The 20,691-nt window shown below is 40.9% G+C and overlaps 2 protein-coding genes across 2 annotated transcripts in view; one reads left to right on the top strand and one right to left on the bottom strand.

The window, feature by feature from the left end:
* Positions 1 to 17,801, top strand: part of DDX60 (DExD/H-box helicase 60) — a 110,583-nt gene extending 92,782 nt beyond the window's left edge. Inside the window, 9 exon segments of the mRNA XM_055579677.1 lie at positions 5,374 to 5,516; positions 8,638 to 8,710; positions 8,713 to 8,741; positions 10,608 to 10,776; positions 10,779 to 10,807; positions 11,507 to 11,611; positions 11,743 to 11,812; positions 11,815 to 11,886; positions 17,689 to 17,801. Of these exon segments, the coding sequence (XP_055435652.1) occupies positions 5,374 to 5,516; positions 8,638 to 8,710; positions 8,713 to 8,741; positions 10,608 to 10,776; positions 10,779 to 10,807; positions 11,507 to 11,611; positions 11,743 to 11,812; positions 11,815 to 11,886; positions 17,689 to 17,801 (803 nt within the window).
* An 825-nt stretch (positions 17,802 to 18,626) lies between these two features.
* Positions 18,627 to 20,691, bottom strand: part of ANXA10 (annexin A10) — a 40,111-nt gene continuing 38,046 nt past the window's right edge. Inside the window, exon 13 of the mRNA XM_055579676.1 lies at positions 18,627 to 18,695. Within this exon, the coding sequence (XP_055435651.1) occupies positions 18,627 to 18,695 (69 nt within the window). The remainder of the gene's footprint in view (positions 18,696 to 20,691) is intronic.

The raw sequence follows: 20,691 nt of genomic DNA, 5'->3' as shown, positions 1-20,691 counted from the left end.
GACATCCTGTTATCAAGAATTCTTATGTATTTTAAATCTAGACATAATATTCACTTAATGGAAATATCAGCTTTATGCATTTTTACTGATTTGATAAAGAACCAAACTATTATAATGACCTAAATTCTATAAAAAGAAGGAAAATTTGAAGAAGAAACTTGTCTAAAGCAATAAAGGCTCAAAGGAGAAATTATGAACAGTGTAGTATTTCTAGTTGAATTGTGGTGTTAAATCCTTAATCAATGAATGTTTCAGCTGTTTTTATAATTTCAGCTTTCACTTATGACAATGTGGCTTCTTTCCCTCTTTATGGCACATCCACTTAATTATACTGCACTTCTGGGGGATATCCAGGAGAGGATCATTGAATATGTTAATAAGTATACAATATTTTACAGTAATTTTCTTCATTGTATTGAAAGGTTGTTGTTGAATCATGCAAAGATGCCGGGATTCTTGGCCCCCGGAGGAGAAGAAGAAAAGCTTGATCTTTCAGAGCTTTTGTGTAATAAGTTTTATTAAAGTATAAAGGAGATAGAGAAAGCTTCTAACATAGGCATCAGAAGGGTGCAGAAAGAGTACCCCTCTGCTAGTCTTCAGCTGGATGTTATATAGTCACTAGCAGTCTGTTAATAAAAGAAAGGAATGTCTTAAAACTCAGAATGGCACCAGGGCCCTTACCCATAAGATGCATTTTGGGATAATCTTGGCACCAAATGGTTCATCCTGGGCCATAAAATGATTAACTTGAATCTTGAAGAAGGGCGGATCACCATACAAATAGTTTCCTTTACACAGATTAGGGGAACACTATCTGAGTATAACATACTGATTTATCAAGTAGGTTCTGAGCCATGAGGCAGAACGGACTTGAAGACAGAGTTTGGGGTAAATGCATAGTACATTAGCATAGCTTAAGACAAACATTTCCATAAGAAAAATGCATTGGTTATCTCAAGGTTTGAGAATAGTTAACTTCAGATGAATCGAGGTGTCATTATGGCAACACAGTATTTTAAGAGAAACCTCTTTTTAAATTTGTATAGAGAAGGAAAAAAATATCGCTAGTTTGTTTCCTCCTGCCGCTTAAGAGAGATAAAAATGTCTGACACTTGCAGGCTATTTCCTCCATTTGGAGACCCCTGGCCTTCCTGCCTGTTACCCTTTCAGTATTCACCTTTTTTCTTTCTTTTCCTCAGAAGTGCATATTACAAATTTTTTTTTTTAGAAATTGCAAGTTTACAAATTTGCTTAAAATGGAATTTGTGAATGTTCATACCCACTTGTAAAGGATAGCCACTAAAATATCAAGACCTAGTCAGGCCAAGTTATCTAACATCTTAGAATCATTTTAGAATAACTTTCAAGAAATATGATTTTAGTTTTTTTGTGCCTTTATTGTCTTCAGTTCAGTTCAGTTCAATCACTCAGTCATGTCCGACTCTTTGTGACCCCATGATTCGCAGCATGCCAGGCCTCCCTTTTCATCATTCCGGAGTATACCCAAACTCATGTCCTTCGAGTCAGTGATGCCATCCAGCCATCTCATCCTCTGTCGTCCCCTACTCCTCCTGCCCCCAATCCCTCCCAGCATGAGTCTTTTCCAATGAGTCAACTCTTCGCATGAGGTGGCCAAAGTATTGGAATTTCAGCTTCAGCATCAGTCCTTCCAATGAACACCCAGGACTGATTTCCTTTAGGATGGACTGGTTGGATCTCCTTGCAGTCCAAGGGACTCTCAAGAGTCTTCTCCAACACCACAGTTCAAAAGCATGAATTCTTCAGCGCTCAGGTTTCTTCACAGTCCAACTCTCACATCCATACATGACCACTGGAAAAACCATAGCCTTGACTAGACGGACCTTTGTTGGCAAAGTAATATCTCTGCTTTTGAATATGCTATCTAGGTTGGTCATAACTTTCCTTCCAAGGAGTAAGCATCTTTTAATTTCATGGCTGCAGTCACCATCTGCAGTGATTTTGGAGCCCCCCAAAATAAAGTCAGCCATAGTTTCCCCATCCATTTCCCATGAAGTGATAGGACCAGATGCCATGATCTTCATTTTCTGAATGTTGTGCTTTAAGCCAACTTTTTCACTCTCCACTTTCACTTTCATCAAGAGGCTTTTTAGTTCCTCTTCACTTTCTGCCATAAGGGTGGTGTCATCTGCATATCTGAGGTTATTGATATTTCTCCCGGAAATCTTGATTCCAGCTTGTGCTTCTTCCAGCCCAGCGTTTCTCATGATGTACTCTGCATTTAAGTTAAATAAGCAGGGTGACAATATACAGCCTTGACGTACTCCTTTCCCAGTTTGGAACCAGTCTGTTGTTCCATGTCCAATTCTAACTGTTGCTTCCTGACCTGCATATAGGTTTCTCAAAAGGCAGGTCAGGTGGTCTGTTATTCCCATCTCTTCCAGAATTTTCCACAGTTTATTGTGATCCAGACAGTCAAAGGCTTTGGCATAGTCAATAAAGCAGAAATAGATGTTTTTCTGGAACTCTCTTGCTTTTTCCATGATCCAGCGGATGTTGGCAATTTGATCTCTGGTTACTCTGCCTTTTCTAAAACCAGCTTGAACATCAGGAAGTTCATAGTTCACGTATTGCTGAAGCCTGGCTTGGAGAATTTTGAGCATTACTTTACTAGCATGTGAGATGAGTGCAATTGTGCAGTAGTTTGAGCATTCTTTGGCATTGCCTTTCTTAGGGATTGGAATGAAAACTGACCTTTGCCAGTCCTATGGCTACTGCTGAGTTTTCCAAATTTGCTGGCATACTGAGTGCAACACTTTCACAGCATCATCTTTCAGGATTTGAAATAGCTCCACTGGAATTCCATCACCTCCATTAGCTTTGTTCATAGTGATGCTGTCTAAGGCCCACTTGACTTCACTTTCCAGGATGTCTGGCTCTAGGTGAGTGATCACACCATCTTGATTATCTGGGTCATGAAGATCTTTTTTTGTACAGTTCTTCTGTGTATTCTTGCCACCTATTCTTAATATCTTCTGCTTCTACTAGGTCCATACAATTTCTGTCCTTTATCGAGCCCATCTTTGCATGAAATGTTCCCTTGGTATCTCTGATTTTCTTGAAGAGATCTCTAGTCTTTCCCAGTCTGTTGTTTTCCTCTATTTATGTGCATTGATCACTGAGGAGGCTTTCTTATCTCTTCTTGCTGTTCTTTGGAACTGTGCATTCAGGTGCTTCTATCTTTACTTTTCTCCTTTGCTTTTCACTTCTCTTCTTTTCACAGCTATTTGTAAGGCCTCCCCAGACAGCCATTTTGCTTTTTTGCATTTGTTTTCCATGGGGATGGTCTTGATCCCTGTTTCCTGTGCAATGTCATGAACCTCTGTCCATTGTTCATCAGGAGTATGTCCATTGTTCATCTGATAGACAGAGTGTCTATCAGATCTCGTCCCTTAAATCTATTTCTCACTTCCACTGTATAATCATAAGGAATTTGATTTAGGTCATACCTGAATGGTCTAGTGGTTTTCCCTACTTTCTTCAATTTAAGTCTGAATTTGGCAATAAGGAGTTCATGATCTAAGCCACAGTCAGCTCCTGGTCTTGTTTTTGCTGACTGTATAGAGCTTCTCCATCTTTGGCTGCAAAGAATATAATCAATCTGATTTTCGTGTTGACCATCTGTTGATGTCCATGTATAGAGCCTTCTCTTCTGTTGTTGGAAGAGGGTGTTTGCTATGACTAGTGTGTTCTCTTGGCAAAACTCTATTAGCCTTTGACCTGCTTCATTCCATATTCCAAGGCCAAATTTGTCTGTTATCCAGGTGTTACTTGACTTCCTACTTTTGCATTCCAGTCCCCTATAATGAAAAGGACATCTTTTTTGGGTGTTAGTTCTAAAAGGTCTTGAAGGTCTTCATAGAACCGTTCAACTTCAGCTTCTTATTGTCTTAATGTAAAGTATACAGATGTGTAGAGTCATGCCTGGTTTTATTTTTGTTCATTCTAATATATAAAGCAAGCTGGAAAACAAACTTCATTATAATAGTTGCATGATTCCCATCTGCAATCAGGATTCTTTCCTAGCATTTGTCCTTATCTACTCTTGAGAGAAATAATAACCAGAATGCAATATGTTAGTCTTTTCTGATACTCATAGATGTATTTCTGAGATGAGGTGATTGTGGAGGATAGATTTGGGTCTGAAAAGGCTGCAGACGATTCCTAACCCTTCATGCTGCCCAAAGCTGACACGGGTCTGTCTAATGGCTCCACAGGCTTTCACCAGGTCACCTGGTGACTTACTGGTGGAAACAGACCCCAGCTCATCTCAAGGCTGATCTCGGCACCTCTAGAATATCTGCACAGTGTATGTTAGAATGAGAGTCTGGCAGATAAAATTTTCTATAGTTCTTCAATTGTGAAGCATTTCAATTTGTTTGCAGTTTTTACGAAAATTGAATTTTTCTGTCAAATGTGATGTCAAAAACTGGAGATAGAAAATAAATAAAGCTTTAGTTAGCCTGAGGGATGGGATAGTTCAGAAGGTTTTGCTAATTCCTGTTAAATCCATATGAATACTCACACTTAAAATATACTTAAATGGTAAGCTGATAAATCTGGGTAATTAAAGCCTGATAAATGTCCTCTAATAAGACAAGTACATTTTGGGTTTGAGTTACTTGGCATTCTTTTCACCTGCCATTTACAGACATAACCTCAAACTTCAAAAAACAAAAAGAAATAAACTTAAAAAAATACAAGCAATATATTTACTGATTTTCCTGATATTTTATATTCAGTTTTTAATATTTGAATTCCAGGGCAAGATTGGAGAGAGTGATTTTGTGGGAGGCTGAAATAAGTGAAATGAAGAAAAGCCTTAGGAAGCATTACGAAGTTCTTCTAGACTGCACTTACACTGAGCACTCGGTTGTGGATAGTCAGGTAGGAGGAAAGGATGGGACTACATTTGGGGTGTGTGTGTTAATTGTGTGGCTGGGGCTGCTCCAGTGACACAACCATAGCCTAAGCAGCTTAAACAATAGGAATTTGCTTTCTTGGAGGTCTGGAGCGTGAAAGTCAGGGATCAGGGTGTTGGTGGGGTCGGCTCCTTCCGAGTCTGTGAGGGCCTGTGTCCCTGGTTTGTAAATGGCATTTGTAGTCCCCATCACCTGCGGGTTCTGCCCCAAACACAACGGCTCCTTGTAAGAGGACTGTCTGGTGCTACACTCTCCTAATCTGCTTGAGAGAAATAAGAACCAGAATGCAATGTTTGTATTTTCTGATGCTTTCAGGTATATTTCTGAGCACTGTCTTAATCATTGTTAAGTTACAGAGTGAAACCTTTAATTTGATATTTTTGACTCTTTGGTGTTTCAGACTTTAATGAAGATCTTACACAGACTGTGGGAAACGAGAAGAGAGGCTAGAAGCTGTGTGGTCTGTTACGGTGGGGCAGCAGGTACCATCACGGGTCGATGGAGATTAGGCAGAGACAAATGGTGGAGACACTCTTCAGGCTGAAGCACATCAAGGTTGGTGAACTTTGAGGATAACTTTCCTAAAAGCACTGTCTTCATCCTTTTGGACTGAATGTCCCCTGACAGCTTATAGGGAAATGTGCCCTGACATTACCGCTCTCCCCCCTGCAAGCTCCCTCCACTTACCAGGATGCTCTGCAAACACTCGGCATTTTTATTTTGTTCTTTCAATACATTTTTACATAGTTCATATACAAAGTATGTGCAATTTGGGATCCTGTCTGCTTTACCTTTGAGCTTCTCAGGTGGCTCAGCAGTAAAGAATCTGCCTGCCAACACAAGAGACCTGGGTTCAATCCCTGGGTTGGGAAGATCCCCTAGAGAAGGAAATGGCAACCCACTCCAGTATTCTTGTGTGGGAAATCCCATGGACAGAGGAGCCTGGCAGGCTGCAGTCCATGGGGTTGCAAAGAGTCAGATACAACTGAGTAACTGAGCACGCAAATGTAATCAAGTAAATTATTAATGAACATTACATAATCAACATCTTTTAAGTGCATCATAATATACACACACACACACACATATATACTCTACCTAGACATTTTCTTGACATTTTCTGGTTTATACATTTATATCAGCATTTCTGACTATTGAAATGACTGTTTCAGAGACAAAAGTATTATTAAGGCTCTAGAATTATATTGCTATTTTTTCCCCCAGGATGGGTCTATTTGTTGTGACTGATGTTGAGTACTGTGGTTAAAAAGTGGAGCTGTGAGTATAGGTCAGAGAGTTTCCTGTTTGCCACCCACCACACCCCCAGCTCCGCACATTATTCACATCTTACATCATTGCGGTGCCTTTGTTACAGCTTTCATTTTCCTACAGTGTGGTCAAAATTACATAAAAGAATGACCCTAGAAAATGCTGAATGTGGATAGATTAAAATTATTAATATCTGAATAAAAACTTTAAAAGAGCACACACACACACAAAAGAGGCTTTCAGTTCAAGACGGCAGAGCAGAAGGACGTGCGCTTATTTCCTCTGGAGAGAACCAGAATTGCACCCAGCTGTTGAATAGCCATCAACAGGAGGACGCTGGAACCCACAAATGAAAAAGAGAAAATGTGTCCCAATAGTGTGTGTATCAGAAGTGGGAGTTGTTTGAGGTAATGCCCAAAAGAAGGGTAAAATTACTGATCAGTTTTAGAATTTTACTACTATGGATTGTGTACATTTGTCAGAGCTCACTGAAAGAACAGAATTTGAGGGTGTAACTTCCAAACCCAAGAGGAAAAACAGCTGGCAGTAGAAACAGCCGAATCAATGAAAAATAATCAGGAAAGCATACAAAATGATTCGCAACACTGGACAAATAAAAGGCACAGTTTTAACTGGTATGTATATCATCAAATAGGACAATTATGTTAAATATATTGGATGTGTATAACTCTAATTAACAGGACAATATTTTGAACTTGGTTACCAAAATATCCAAGTAGGTATTGATTACATGGTACACATTTAAAACATAAGAGGAAAAGAATTGAAAGGGAGAAGTGCAATAATAACCAAAAGAAAGCTGATTCAGTAATAAGCAAAATAAGCTGATGCTTGTATGAAATAAAATATATTTTAAGGTAAAATAAGTACTTCAGGCATGGATGGCAACACCATTAGGAAGGTATACTAATTTAGCGTTTTTACATGATATCACAAGGTCAAAATGTATAAAGAAGAAACCATAATGGGAACAAGAAAATATAGAGTTGATCAATAAAACACTACACAGTGAAACACAGGTGCAGGTAAACTAGTGCTTAGAGGAAAATGAATAGCCACAAGTGACGAGAAGAGAAACAAGAGAGGGTATGAACAACCTTTGTTAAGTCTGGAGCAAGGTAGACATATGGCAGGCTCCAACTGGTGGCTTCAGTTTCTTCTAAAAAAATGTGAGTCAAAATGGTATTTTCAAATAGAGGTAGGAAAGCAAAACCCTCAGGAAATATCCTTTTTCCTATATCTTATCTCTTCTGATGCCATTACATCTTATCTGCTGCTGCTGCTAAGTCGCTTCAGTCGTGTCCGACTCTGTGTGACCCCTGAGACGGCAGCCCACCAGGCTCCCCCTGTCCCTGGGATTCTCCAGGCAAGAACACTGGAGTGGTTGACATTTCCTTCTCCAATGCATGAAAGTGAAAAGTGAAAGTGAAGTCGTTCAGTCATGTCCGATTCTGAGCAACCCCATAGACTACAGCCTACCAGGCTCTTCCGTCCATGGGATTTTCCAGGCAAGAGTACTGGAGTGGGGCGCTATTGCCTTCTCCGACATCTTATCTAGAATCATCTAAAAACCTCCTTCAGATCATTCAGCTTCCACTCATCCACTTCTTAAGAGTAGTTCACAGAGCAGCCAAAGCAACAGTAGAAATATGAATAAACTCATGCTACTCTGCTTTCTCTTACAGTCTAAGCTCCTCAGAGTAGTGCTTTTAATGCTTGATGGGACCTGACCTGTGCTGTGCCACTGATTTTATCTCCTATTCTTTTCTTGTCTTGGAAATCTTATTTCTTCATTTTTGTTTTTGACTGTGCTGGGTCTCTGTTGCTGCTCGGGCTTCTGCCCAGCTGCAGCATGCGGGCTTCCCCTGTTGTGAGCACGGGCTTTAGGCTGTGTGGGCTCAGTAGCTGTGGCGCCTAGGCTTACTTGCTCCACAGCATGTGGGATCTTCCTGGATCAGGGATTGAACCTGTGTCTCCTGCAATGGCAGGTGGATTCATTACCAATGAGCCACCAGGGAAGCCCTAGAAATCTTTTAATGTAAAATCAATACTCCTTTTATAACCTATTGCTTTTATTTATGCAAAAATTGAATGCTTACCGAATGGCTTTGGTTTCATAATTTTTTGTAATCTAAAAGTGATAGATAATTGTAATATTAAGGGAAAACATTGAAAAGAAAGGAAACTGTAAGACATAACTATTTCAAATGAAAATGTAAAGTTTGCAGTTTTGGTTACATTGGCTACTCTCTGAACTTTTATATAACAAAAATGATTTCAGAGGGTCTAATTCAGTTAATATTCAACACCTTCCCATACAGCTGTGTTTTCTATGTTAAATTTATTTTTCTGTTTGTTTTTTGTTTTGTTTTATCCTCATTCACAGATGGTAACAGCTACATCAACTCTTTCTTTGGGAGTTAATATGCCATGTAAATCTGTTGTTTTTACAGAAGATTCTTTTTTTTGGATGCCTTAAACTTCCGACAGGTATTTATGCCTTTTGTTATGTCTGTATGCATTAGACTCTGCAACAACCATTCAGTGAGCCAAGATACACTGCCGGGGTCCAGCCCCGGCTGATCCAGGGTATTCGAAGCGGGGACGGCGTCGGCGACTTATTTAATTATTTATTCATCAAAGATATAAAGAGTAATAGAATAAGGATAGCTCAGTGAGGAAATTCAGTGGAGAAAAGCGGCTGAAATAAAGATAGCTCAGTAAGAAAATTCAGTGGAGAAAAGAAGCTGAGTGGCTTGGTTTACGCGGAAAATCAATATAACCCGTGACACCAGGTTAGCTCTGACCACGGAGGCCACAGGCGCCCTCTCGAATAGCGGAAGGTGCCCCACCTTAGACACCTTCTCGAGTGGGTCTTAGAAGCCCAGGCAAATAAATGGTCGCAGAGGACATCCGCGCTCCAGATGGACACTTAGCTGGAATTTGGGAGAGAGAGTGACATGGGGAGACCAAGTTTCAGTGAACAAGGCCCGCACTTTATTTTCCAAAGTAGTTTTTATACCTTAAGGTATGCATAGAGGATAATGGGGGAAGGGGTAGAGTCATGCAGCAAGCCAGGCTTTCTTCCTGCAAACTTATCATATGCAAAAGTTCAGGTGATTGACATCATCTTCTGGCCCGGAGGCCTGTTAACATTTTAAGAAACTTATCTTTCTCTAAAGGTGATTATTCCAAAGTCAGGCGCCAGCCTTCCAAAAAGCATTGGACAAAGCGGCATTTTACATTTCTATACACCCATTATATCAATCAATACACTGCCAAGGACACAGTAGGTAAGGAGTATGGAGACTTAGCAGCAAACTGGCTCAACAAGTGAAAAAACCCTTCACCAATACATTTTCTAATCAATCTTTTAACTACTCAAAGGAATCTGTGTTTAGGCAGTTTAGAACATCTCCTGCCTCTCACAGTTGGGAGGCTCTGAACAATCACATGTGGCCAGAAAAACCTATTCAGGCAGGCTAGAGGATTTCCAAAGGAGTTTGTAGGTTAAACACTGTCACATCCAAGAATTATTAACTGGAGCTGTAAGCTAACTCTTTTTTCAGAGAGAGGTAGTGGGAGACAGCCCCCCGTAAAGTCAGAGGTGTAGGTGAAAGCACAAAGCAGAAAGTAGGCAGACTCTGGTTTTGGGGGTAGATGCTCGAGAATTTCCAGGGGGACTCCTGAGGCTCGATCCCGCCTTTGCGTATGCCGAGCCTCCTTCCTCATGACCTTTGTCATGGGTGGAGTGCCTCACGCTGGCTCTCAGCAGTGATAGAATTCCAGTTGAGCTATTCCAGATCCTCACTCAATATGCAATATGCCGGCTCCCAGCAATACACCATGCTTATTCTAAGGCATTTGGGGACTATAAAATACTGAAAATAGATTCTAGATATATGACATCTGATGCATATACTATTTTTAAAGATATTTTCCAGTCATTGATTAAATAGATTCATTTTCTTAAGAATACTCTTGCTTTGGTAAATATTATTGAACTGAACAAAAATGATATGAAGGATCATAAATGTTCTCAGTTAAGACTAGTTTCTGGAAATATATGGAAATAAGACAGAAATTTCTCCTGCTTAGAAGTCATGACTTTTAACACAGACGTTACTGAAGAAGTAAACACGTTTTAATAGTGATTTTGTGAAATCAGACAATACTTTGAATTTTGCTAAAATTAATAATGCCAAGACAAAATGCTTTCAGGATTTTTGAAAGTTTAACATTCCATATAGTCTAGGTAAGTGTGACGTTGATGGAGACAGGATTCGATCTAGGTGGGTGTGACCATTGATGGAGACAGGAATGAAGCTGCTGATGAGCTGTGTATCCTCTCTCCAGATGTCTGGCCATGCAGGCAGACGTGGGGAGGACCTCACAGGAAGTGTGTTCTTCTACAACATCCCATTACCCAAGACAGAACGGCTTCTGAGATCAAATGTGCCTGAACTGAATGACCAGTTTCCTCTAAGTCTTTCCTTGGTTCTCAGACACATGCTGTTAGTTGCCAAGCAGATGACAAGGAAGATGCCAATGCCAAGGTATTAATACATGTTTCAGAGGATCTAACTCAACTCAGTAAATAGAACCATTCCCCTCTATTGTGTGGTATTGCCTGAGCTCCATAGGCTGCAGGGAATAAAATGACAGTGTGCCTCACTGTGATGTTTGATTCTACTCCACAGAACCCTTATTCCTCACAAAAGCAATCTTGTAACCTCCATGCTTCCAAACATATGGAAAATTTAGCCCTTGACTTTACTGCTGTAATTACTCCTGGGCTCTACATATATTAGACAAGAGACATTATTTTTTCTGTAAATATATCTTGTCTGAAATATGTTAAAAGTCAATTTCAAAGAAGTAATTAATGGTTTAAAAATGTACATGATACTGAAATGTTTATAATTCTTGGTTCTATATTTTTATACCTTATGTTTACATACATATAATATAAAACATTATGTAATATTTATAATGTATTTTAATAATATATTTAATAAATATAATTTAATAATAATTTATTATAATAAATATGATACATTTTAATAAATTTAAGAGCAATATGGAATGCCTAATTTAAAGAGTAGAAATTCATCATTCCTTATACATGGTACATACGTATGTGAGCCACCATGTTTTATAATAATAGCATCTAATGGTCCCATGGCTGTTGCATCTGAAGACAGTACAGAGTCTGCCCCATGTCTAACCTCATACTTTGATCTATATCTGTGTAGGCATTGTCAGTTCTCCAATGTTCACTCATGTCCTTCAAGCAACCAAATATCAAGTGTGCGTTGAAATTTTATTTTATATATTCTTTACAATTCTTGGTCACAGAGGTAAGATTTTTACCAAATCTAAGTGTTAGTTTTTGCCTCTATTGTACCAAAATTTGCTTTGTTAATGACTTATTTGTTGGATATTTCTGAGATTTAGAGACAGAGGTTAGCTGGTTGGAACTGGTTTTCAGGGATTCCCGAATCAAGAGTGCGTTCCCATTGGATATTCTGGGCTTGTCTCCCATTTACACTACCACGAACCTCCAAGTTCGTTTTAGTGAGCTTGCTGGTGAAAGGTTTATTTCACAAGTTGTGTGTTCCAACCAACATCAAAGGTAAGCAGAAATGCCTTTTCCATACTCCTACTCATTAAACTGTGCTTGTGCATGCACACCCCCCACACACCATAGGCACACCATCATACCACACACACAGAGCATACACACACACAAACCACATGCTCATACACACCACATAGACACCACACGCCATACAAATATACAGTCATCAGTCAGTTCAGTTGCTCAGTCATGTCTGACTCTTTGCGACCCCATGGACTACAGCATGCCAGGCCTCCCTGTCCATCACAAACTCCTGGAGTCCATCCAAACCCATGTCCATTGAGTTGGTAATGCCATCCAACCATCTCACCCTTTGTTGTCCCCTTCTCCTCCTGCCCTCAATCTTTCCCAGCATCAGGGTCTTTTCAAATGAGTCAGCTCTTCACATCACGTGGCCAAAGTATTGGAGCTTCAGCTTCAACATCAGTCCTTCCAATGAACACCCAGGACTGATCTCCTTCAGAATGGACTGGTTGGATCTCCTTGCAGTCAAGGAGACTCTCAAGAGTCTTCTCCAACACCACAGTTCAAAAGCATCAATTCTTTGGCACTCAGCTTTCTTCACAGTCCAACTCTCACATCCATACATGACCACAGGAAAAACCATAGCCTTGAATAGACAGACCTTTGTTGGCAAAGTAATGTCTCTGCTTTTTAATATGCTGTCTAGGCTGGTCATAACTTTCCTTCCAAAGAGTAAGTATCTTTTAATTTCATGGCTGCAGTCACCATCTGCAGTGATTTTGGAGCCCCCTAAAATAAGGTCAGTCACTGTTTCCATTGTTTCCCCATCTATTTGCCATGAAGTGATGGGACTGGATGCCATGATCTTAGTTTTCTGAATGTTGAGCTTTAAGCCAACTTTTTCACTCTCCTCTTTCACTTTCATCAAGAGGCTCTTTAGTTCCTCTTCACTTTCTGCCATAAGGGTGGTGTCATCTGCATATCTGAGGTTATTGATATTTCTCCCAGCAATCTTGTGTTTCATCCAGCCCAGCATTTCGCATGATGTACTCTGCATATAAGTTAAATAAGCAGGGTGACAGTATACAGCCTTGATGTACTCCTTTTCCTATTTGGAACCAGTCTGTTGTTCCATGTCCAGTTCTATCTGTTGCTTCCTGACCTGCATACATGTTTCTCAAGAGGCAGGTCAGGTGGTCTGGTATCCCCATCTCTTTTACAATTTTCCACAGTTTATTGTGATCCACATAGTCGAAGGCTTTAGCATAGTCAATAAAGCAGAAATAGATGATTTTCTTGCACTCGCTTGCTTTTTTGATGATCCAGTGGATGTTGGCAACTTGATCTCTGGTTCCTCTGCCTTTTCTAAAGCCAGCTTGAACATCTGGAAGTTCACGGTTCATATATTACTGAAGACTGACTTGGAGAATTTTGAGCATTACGTTACTAGGGTGTGAAATGAGTGCAGTTGTACAGTAGTTTGAGCATTCTTTGGCATTGCCTTTCTTTGGGATTGGAATGAAAACTGACCTTTTCATTTCAAAACCTGCTGGATTAGGACAGACATATTTGGGAGCCAGGGGCCAGTATCCCATAGCAGGACGCAGGCTCTGTCTTCAAGTCTGATACTAAGCTGGTTGGAGGGCAGGGAGATGGTGAGTAAAAATGTCTCAGTGATTTCCTGCTTTCCCCACTGTGTTCTTGACTCTGAGTTAAATCCCAGCTAATTTCCCACACTTCTCAGTTGATTCTGGCAACTTTTGCTTGTGTTTCTGATGTTTCTCTGCAGGGACGGGCCCTCATTCTGCCTCTGTTCCATCTTCTGAGACATCCCAGTTTGGCACTGTTTTAACATGTACAATGACAACTTTGGTCATAATAATGTTCTACAATATAAGAGCACTAAAAGTCACTTTTTTTTAGCCAAACGACTAGCCTCTTTTCTGATTCAGTCCATTTAAGGTTTTATTTTGTCTCTGGAAATGCCAGCAATTCAGTGCTAATTTATCTTTTCCTGAGCTGTAGGCTAAGAACACACCCAAACAAAGCACATTCCTTTTACGTTGCTGGCTCTTTTCTGTAGGTTAAACATGGGTGATAGGTTTCAGTTAATTGGAGGCCTCACACTGGTCACTCGGGCCATCGGGTAGATACCCCTCCCTGCATTTGGGGTTCCTGTGACCGCTGGAGGTCGGTACACACAAGCAGCCACAGCTGTAACGGTAACGCTCCCTCTAGCACAGGACCTCAGTGAGTGAGTTATGCGAAGACGAGGACAGCCGTGTTGTGCTGGCATTTAAACAACTAGGTGACACTTTCGACAGAAAACTTGGGAGAAAAGAAAGGCCCTGACTGTGTCCAGTTTTCCTGAGCCCTGGGCACCTGGGAAACTCTGCTGGCTCAGATGTCCCCTTGCGTGTCAGGATGTGGTCACCACCCCTTCCCATATGGCTAAGATGGGGCTTGTAGTGACTCCTTCTTACCCATGACCATCCTCAACATACCCTTGAGAGTCTTCTGCTTCGTCTCATGTAGGATGAGCTGGACTGATTTCCCCTGCTGACCAACCAGACAAACATTTGCTACAGATATTAGTCTTCTCCTGTCCACCCCACAGGTCTCTGAACTATATAACCCACCTTCAGGCTCCTCCTAAAAGCTGCCTGGAGGGGACCCCAGATCTGTCCCCACCCAGTCCCTGTGAGGGTCACTGTGAGGTCAACGGTGCCATCACACCACGTCCCCCACTCCCACACTGATCCTCTCCAGCCTCGTGTACTGACCCTGTGAATTGAAGCTGTTTCCTGCTGACCTTTGAGACCCTGCACACCCATGGTCAGCGTCTTCCCTTTGTGTTCGCCTCCTCCACTTACCGCGGTAAAATCTGCTTCCCTAAGTCCAGAGGTTTTTTTTCCCACACTATGCCAAAGACACAAAAGATATTACTTAGCTAAAGTATAAGTTTCACAATTCCTTGAACAATGTATATAAAGATGTCTTAAGGTGAAAAAGATCTATTTCTGCTTTATTGACTATGCCAAAGCCTTTGGCTATGTGGATCACAATAAACTGTGGAAAATTCTGAAAGAGATGAGAATAACACCACCTGACCTGCCTCTTGAGAAATCTGTATGCAGGTCAGGAAGCAACAGTTAGAACTGGACATGGAACAACAGACTGGTTCCAAATAGGAAAAGGAGTACATCAACCCTGTATATTGTCACCCTGCTTATTTAACTTATATGCAGAGTACATCATGCGAAATGCTGGGCTGGATGAAGCACAAGCTGGAATCAAGATTGCCGGGAGAAATATCAATAACCTCAGATATGCAGATGACACCACCCTTATGGCAGAAAGTGAAGAGGAACTAAAGAGCCTCTTGATGAAAGTGAAAGAGGAGAGTGAAAAAGTTGGCTTAAAGCTCAACATTCAGAAAACTAAGATCATGACATCCAGTCCCATCACTTCATGGCAAATAGATGGGGAAACAATGGAAACAGTGGCTGACCTTATTTTGGGGGCTCCAAAATGACTGCAGATGGTGACTGCAGCCATGAAATTTAAAGACACTTGCTCCTTGGAAGGAAAGTTATGACCAACCTGGACAGCATATTAAAAAGCAGGGACATTATTTTGTCAACAAAGATACATCTAGTCAAGGCTATGGTTTTCCAGTAGTCATGTATGGATGTGAGAGTTGGACTATAAAGAAAGCTGAGCACCAAAGAACTGATGCTTTTAAACTGTGGTGTTGGAGGAGACTCTTGAGAGTCCCTTGGATTGCAAGGAGATCCAACCAGTCCATCCTAAAGGAGATCAGTCCTGGGTGTTCATTGGAAGGACTGATGTTGAAGCTGAAGCTCCAATACTTTGGCCACCTGATGCGAAGAGCTGACTCATTGGAAAAAACCCTGATGCTGGGAGGGGTTGGGGGCAGGAGGAGAAGGGGACGACAGAGGATGAGATGGTTGGGTGGCATCACCGACTCGATGGACATGGGTTTGGGTGGACTCTGGGAGTTGATGATGGACAGGGAGGCCTGGCGTGCTGTGGTTCATGGGGTCACAAAGAGTCAGACATGACTGAGTGACTGAACTGGAACTGGAAGGTGAAAACTTTTTTTTTCAAGAAGTTTTTTTTTAATTAATTTTTTTATTGAAGGATAATTGCTTTACAGAATTTTGTTGTTTTCTGTCAAACCTCAACATGAATCAGCCATATATACTCTCCCTTGAGAACCTCCCTTCCGTCTTCCTCCCCATCCCGCCTCTCTAGGTTGATACAGAGCCCCTGTTTGAGTTTCCTGAGCCACACAGCAAATTCCCGTTGGCTATCAATTTTACATATGGTAATGTAAGTTTCCATGTTACTCTTTCCATACATCTCACTCTCTCCTCCCCTCTCCCCATGTCCATAAGTCTATTTTCTATGTGTGTTTCTCCATTGCTGCCCTGTAAGTAATTTCTTCATTACCATTTTTCTAGATTCCGTATATATGCATTAGAATATGATATTTATCTTGCTTTTTCTGACTTACTTCACTCTGTATAATAGGTTCTAGGTTCATCCATCTCATCAGAACTGACTCAAATGTGTTCCTTTTTATGGCTGAGTAATATTCTATTGAGTATATGTGCCACAACTTCTTTATCCATTCATCTGTTGATGGACATCTAGGTTGCTTCCATGTCCTGGTTATTGTAAACAGTGCTGCAATGAACAGTGGGATACATGTGTCTTTTTCAATTTTGTTTTCCTCAGGCTATATGCCTAGGTGTGTGATTCCTGGGTCACATGGTGGTTTTATTCCAGTTTTTAAAGGAATCTCCATACTGTCTTCTATAGTGGCCGTATCAATGTACATTCCCACCAACAGTGGAAGAGTGTTTCCTTTTCTCCACACTCTCTCCAGCATTTATTGTTTGTAGACTTTTTGATGATGGCCATTCTGACCAGTGTGAGGTGATACCTCATTGTGGTTTTGATTTGCATTGCTCTAATAATGAGTGATGTTGAGCATCTTTTCATGTGTTTGTTAGTCATCTGTATGTCTTTTTTGGAGAGATGTCTGTTTAGGTCTATTTCCCATTTTTTGATTGGATTGTTGTTTTTCTGGTATTGAGTTGTATGAGCTGCTTGTATATTTTGGAGATCAATCCTTTATCAGTTGTTTTGTTTGCTATTATTTTCTTCCATAAGGTGGAAAGTTTTTAAGTTCTTATCGGGACTTCTAACAATATTTTTCTTCTTAGAGTTTTGGCCTGTATAACAGCTATGCTAAATGTCTCAAACGATTACTACTTTGACTTGAAATGCTAATGATTTTTTTTAATGGAAATAAAACCCAGGTTAAAATTATATAGCATCATATGCATCAAGACAATCAGTTGAAGTCTTGAAAGTAGTTTCAGAAGTCTAATTATGAACTGTTTCTACATGTCCTGCACCCTCCCCCGAGGCAGAACCCAGTTCTGAGCATGTGAGCCACATCCCTGAGCCCAGAGGGGCCGTCTCCCGGGGCTGGGCTGTGAGCTTGCAAAGTGTGCTCCCCGGGGAACAACACACTCCTGGGAACGTCACTCAGGTTTCTGCCTGCCTGTCTTCATCCTCACCTGCTGCCTCCAGGGTCTCGTTTGTGTGCTCACCACCCGCACCCCCCACCCCACCCCGTGCCACTGTGTATCCTGGGACTGCAGCCCTCTGTCGTGGGCTCACCCATCCCTGTCCCTGATTCTGTTCTTGCTACACTGTGGCTTCAAGCTCCATTCTCCCCAAATCTGACTCTGTGAGTACCTTTTCTCTGCTTCCCCTAATTTACCAAATCTTTAGAGACCAAAGGGATCGGCCTCACTGATGGTGCTAATTATGTGCTTGCTTCCAGAGAGACCTTGATGCTGCTGTTGAGCAGTGAAGATGGAAACCAGGAGCAAGGACTCCTCTGAAGCAGCTGGTAAGTGGCTGGTTCAACACCAACGCCAAGGAAAACAGTACCTGGGATAAGCTGCGTCACTAGGGTGGCTGTCAAATACACACATGCCTGTTTTTATGTCTCTCACACATCTCAGCTTGACAAGCATAGAGCTGGCTGCATTCTGCTGTTTTGTGTCTTTGTGGTGGTGGTTTAGTCCCTTCAGTTGTGTCCAACTCTTTGTGACCCCTTGGACTGTAGCCCACCAGGCTCCTCTCTCCATGGGATTCTCCAGAGAAGAATACTGGAGTGGGTTGCCATTCCCTTCCCCAGGGGATCTTCCTGACCCAGGGATTAAACCTGCATCTGTTGCATTTCATGCATTGCAGGCAGATTCTTTATCAAGTGAGCCTTATGTCTTTGCTTTCATTTAAAAGGGCTTTAAATGTTCACTTAGCTTTAGTTGGCCCAGAGTCTTGAATCGGGGAGGGGATGGCCACCCACCGGTTGTCCTGGTCTCCCGTTGGGACAGACATAAGCCAACCCACTTCTTGTAGGAATTGATCCTTCACATTCAGTAACATATATTTCAATACAATGATTTCCTTTATTATTCCAGTATACACAATTTAATAAATTGCTGATTTAGATATGTGCAAATCCAATCCCATATACTTTCATCAATAGGTTTTTCTCAAAGAATCTATTGATACTAATTATTCTTAAAATACTTTTAAAGAGAGAAAAGAAAATATGATTCTATAATTTCATGGTAATGCTCCTAACAAGGCAAATTAATCACAACCTATATGTGACGTGTCTGTGAAGATGACGGCGTACTCCAGATTCTCCTTTTCACTTAGTAGTCATCTGCGTCACCCGCACAGATGGCCAGCAGAGCCTTCTCATAGTGCCCTGATGCAAAATTCTGAAAAGGAGCAAATATAAGGTATTTGAAACGCAATGTCATAAAAAGAAGCATAATTCCTCTAAACTATACAGTGAGACACCGTGGGCCATTAACACCTCAAATATTGTTTATTTTTCCATCCTGATGTAATATGTCCTAGGGACTCTTCCCGGTGGAGGTTATTGAAAAGTAATGACATGGTCACAGTCAATAGAATGGGGTTTATATAAAGCTGATGGAACCCTAATGGTTTTTATTTATTTATTTTTGGCTGTGCTTGGTCTTCATTGTTGCCTGTGGGCCTGAATATGTTTTTATAAAGAATAATGCTTAGCAGTAGAATTAATTCTTCTCCTCACCTTTAGATAAAGAGGTGTCCTAATGTTGTTACAAATTAGTGTAGAGTCTAGAGGGCACACTGGACAATATGTCTCAAATGGTTTAAAGATATTTATACTCATTAATGCAGTCATTCTACTTCAAAAGGTCTATCCTAAGAAAATAATGATCAATTGTTGATGAGCCCAAGATTTGTGCTCCAAAACATATGTCATTATATTGTGTACAATAATGAAAAATTAAAAGGTAGTATATAATAATATAGGGCAGTTTATGCTCTTTACAACTTATACAATGGGATCCATGATTTAAAGAAATATTTAAGTAGTAAAACTTTGATGTTTACATATAGTTTTAAAAAGAAAACACATACAACAAAATTTTACTGTTGGTTATCTGTGGTGAATAATTTGTTTTTGTTTCTCAGTCACTCAGTCATGTCCAACTCTTTGCAACCCTATGGCCTGCAGCACAACAGGCTTCCCTGTCCTTCACCATCTCTCAAGAGTTTGTTCAAACTCATGTCCATTGAGTCAGTGATGCCATCCAACCATCTCATCCTCTGTTGTCCTCTCCTTCTCCCTTCAATCTTTCCCAGCATCAGGGTTTTTTCCAATGAGTCAGTTCTTCGCATCAGGTGTCCAAAGAATTGAAGCTTCAGTTTCAGCATCAGTCCTTCCAATGAAAATTCAGGACTGATTTCCTTTAGGATGGACTGGTTTGGTTTCCTTGCAGTCCAAGGGCCTCTTAAGAGTCTTCTCCAGTGCCACATTAGGGCAATTTAAATCCTTTTATCATCTTCTATAGTTTCTACATTATTTTCAAAAATGATAGTAATAAAAGTATTATAAAACTTATCTTTGTTAAAAGGCAACTCTCATGTTCATGTTCTCTTACACAGCCGTTACTTATAATTCACTGCTTTAAATGCACAAGGTTGCATTAATTATTTGTGAATATTAGTAGATTTTGAGGTGGCCATGGTTAACTGCTGTATAGTATTGAGCTAAGTTTATTCACCGAGAGAATGAGTTATGCATTTCTCAGTGAGAAATGTTCATCTTCACTAAAGGTTTAGGGCTTTGAAGGTGGATGTGAGAAGAGTCTTATCAGAGACAAAGGAGGAAGACGTCTCTTAAGTGCTCCAATAATCCTTCCTCTGAAACCATCTCAACTTCCTGAGGCCTATGAGGCCTCCTGGGTTATATGGTCTCTTGGTCCTCTGGTTGTCAAGTTTCTCCTGGATCTTTCAGTGAACTAAAAAGCTATTTTATGCAATGGAAATTTTCAAGAAACAATGTGGACAAGACAACAGGGCTTGTTCAGTGGCTCAGTCATGTCTGACTCTTTCCAACTCCATGGACTGTAGCCCGCAAGGCTCCTCTGTTCATGGGATTTCCCAGGCAGGAATACTGGAGTGGATTGCCATTCTGTTCTCCAGGGGAATCTTCCCAGCTCAGGGATGGAACCCAGGTCTCCTGATTGGCAGGTAGATTCTTTCCCGCTGAGCTGCCTGGGAAGCCCAGAGGACACAGCTGTGCTCAAAATATACCTTAAGATACATTACAGGCCCCTGTGCTTGGGTGCCATCTTGGAGTTCTTTATACTTTTTTGAACCATGGATCAAACATTTTCATTTTCCACTGTGTCCCCAAGTTACATAGATGGGCCTCCA

The sequence above is a fragment of the Bubalus kerabau genome, chromosome 4 (genome assembly GCF_029407905.1).
Source record: "Bubalus kerabau isolate K-KA32 ecotype Philippines breed swamp buffalo chromosome 4, PCC_UOA_SB_1v2, whole genome shotgun sequence".
NCBI lineage: Eukaryota > Metazoa > Chordata > Mammalia > Artiodactyla > Bovidae > Bubalus > Bubalus kerabau.
The sequence above is the reverse complement of the archived record's forward strand: the minus strand, read 5'-3'. Positions and strand labels throughout refer to the sequence as shown.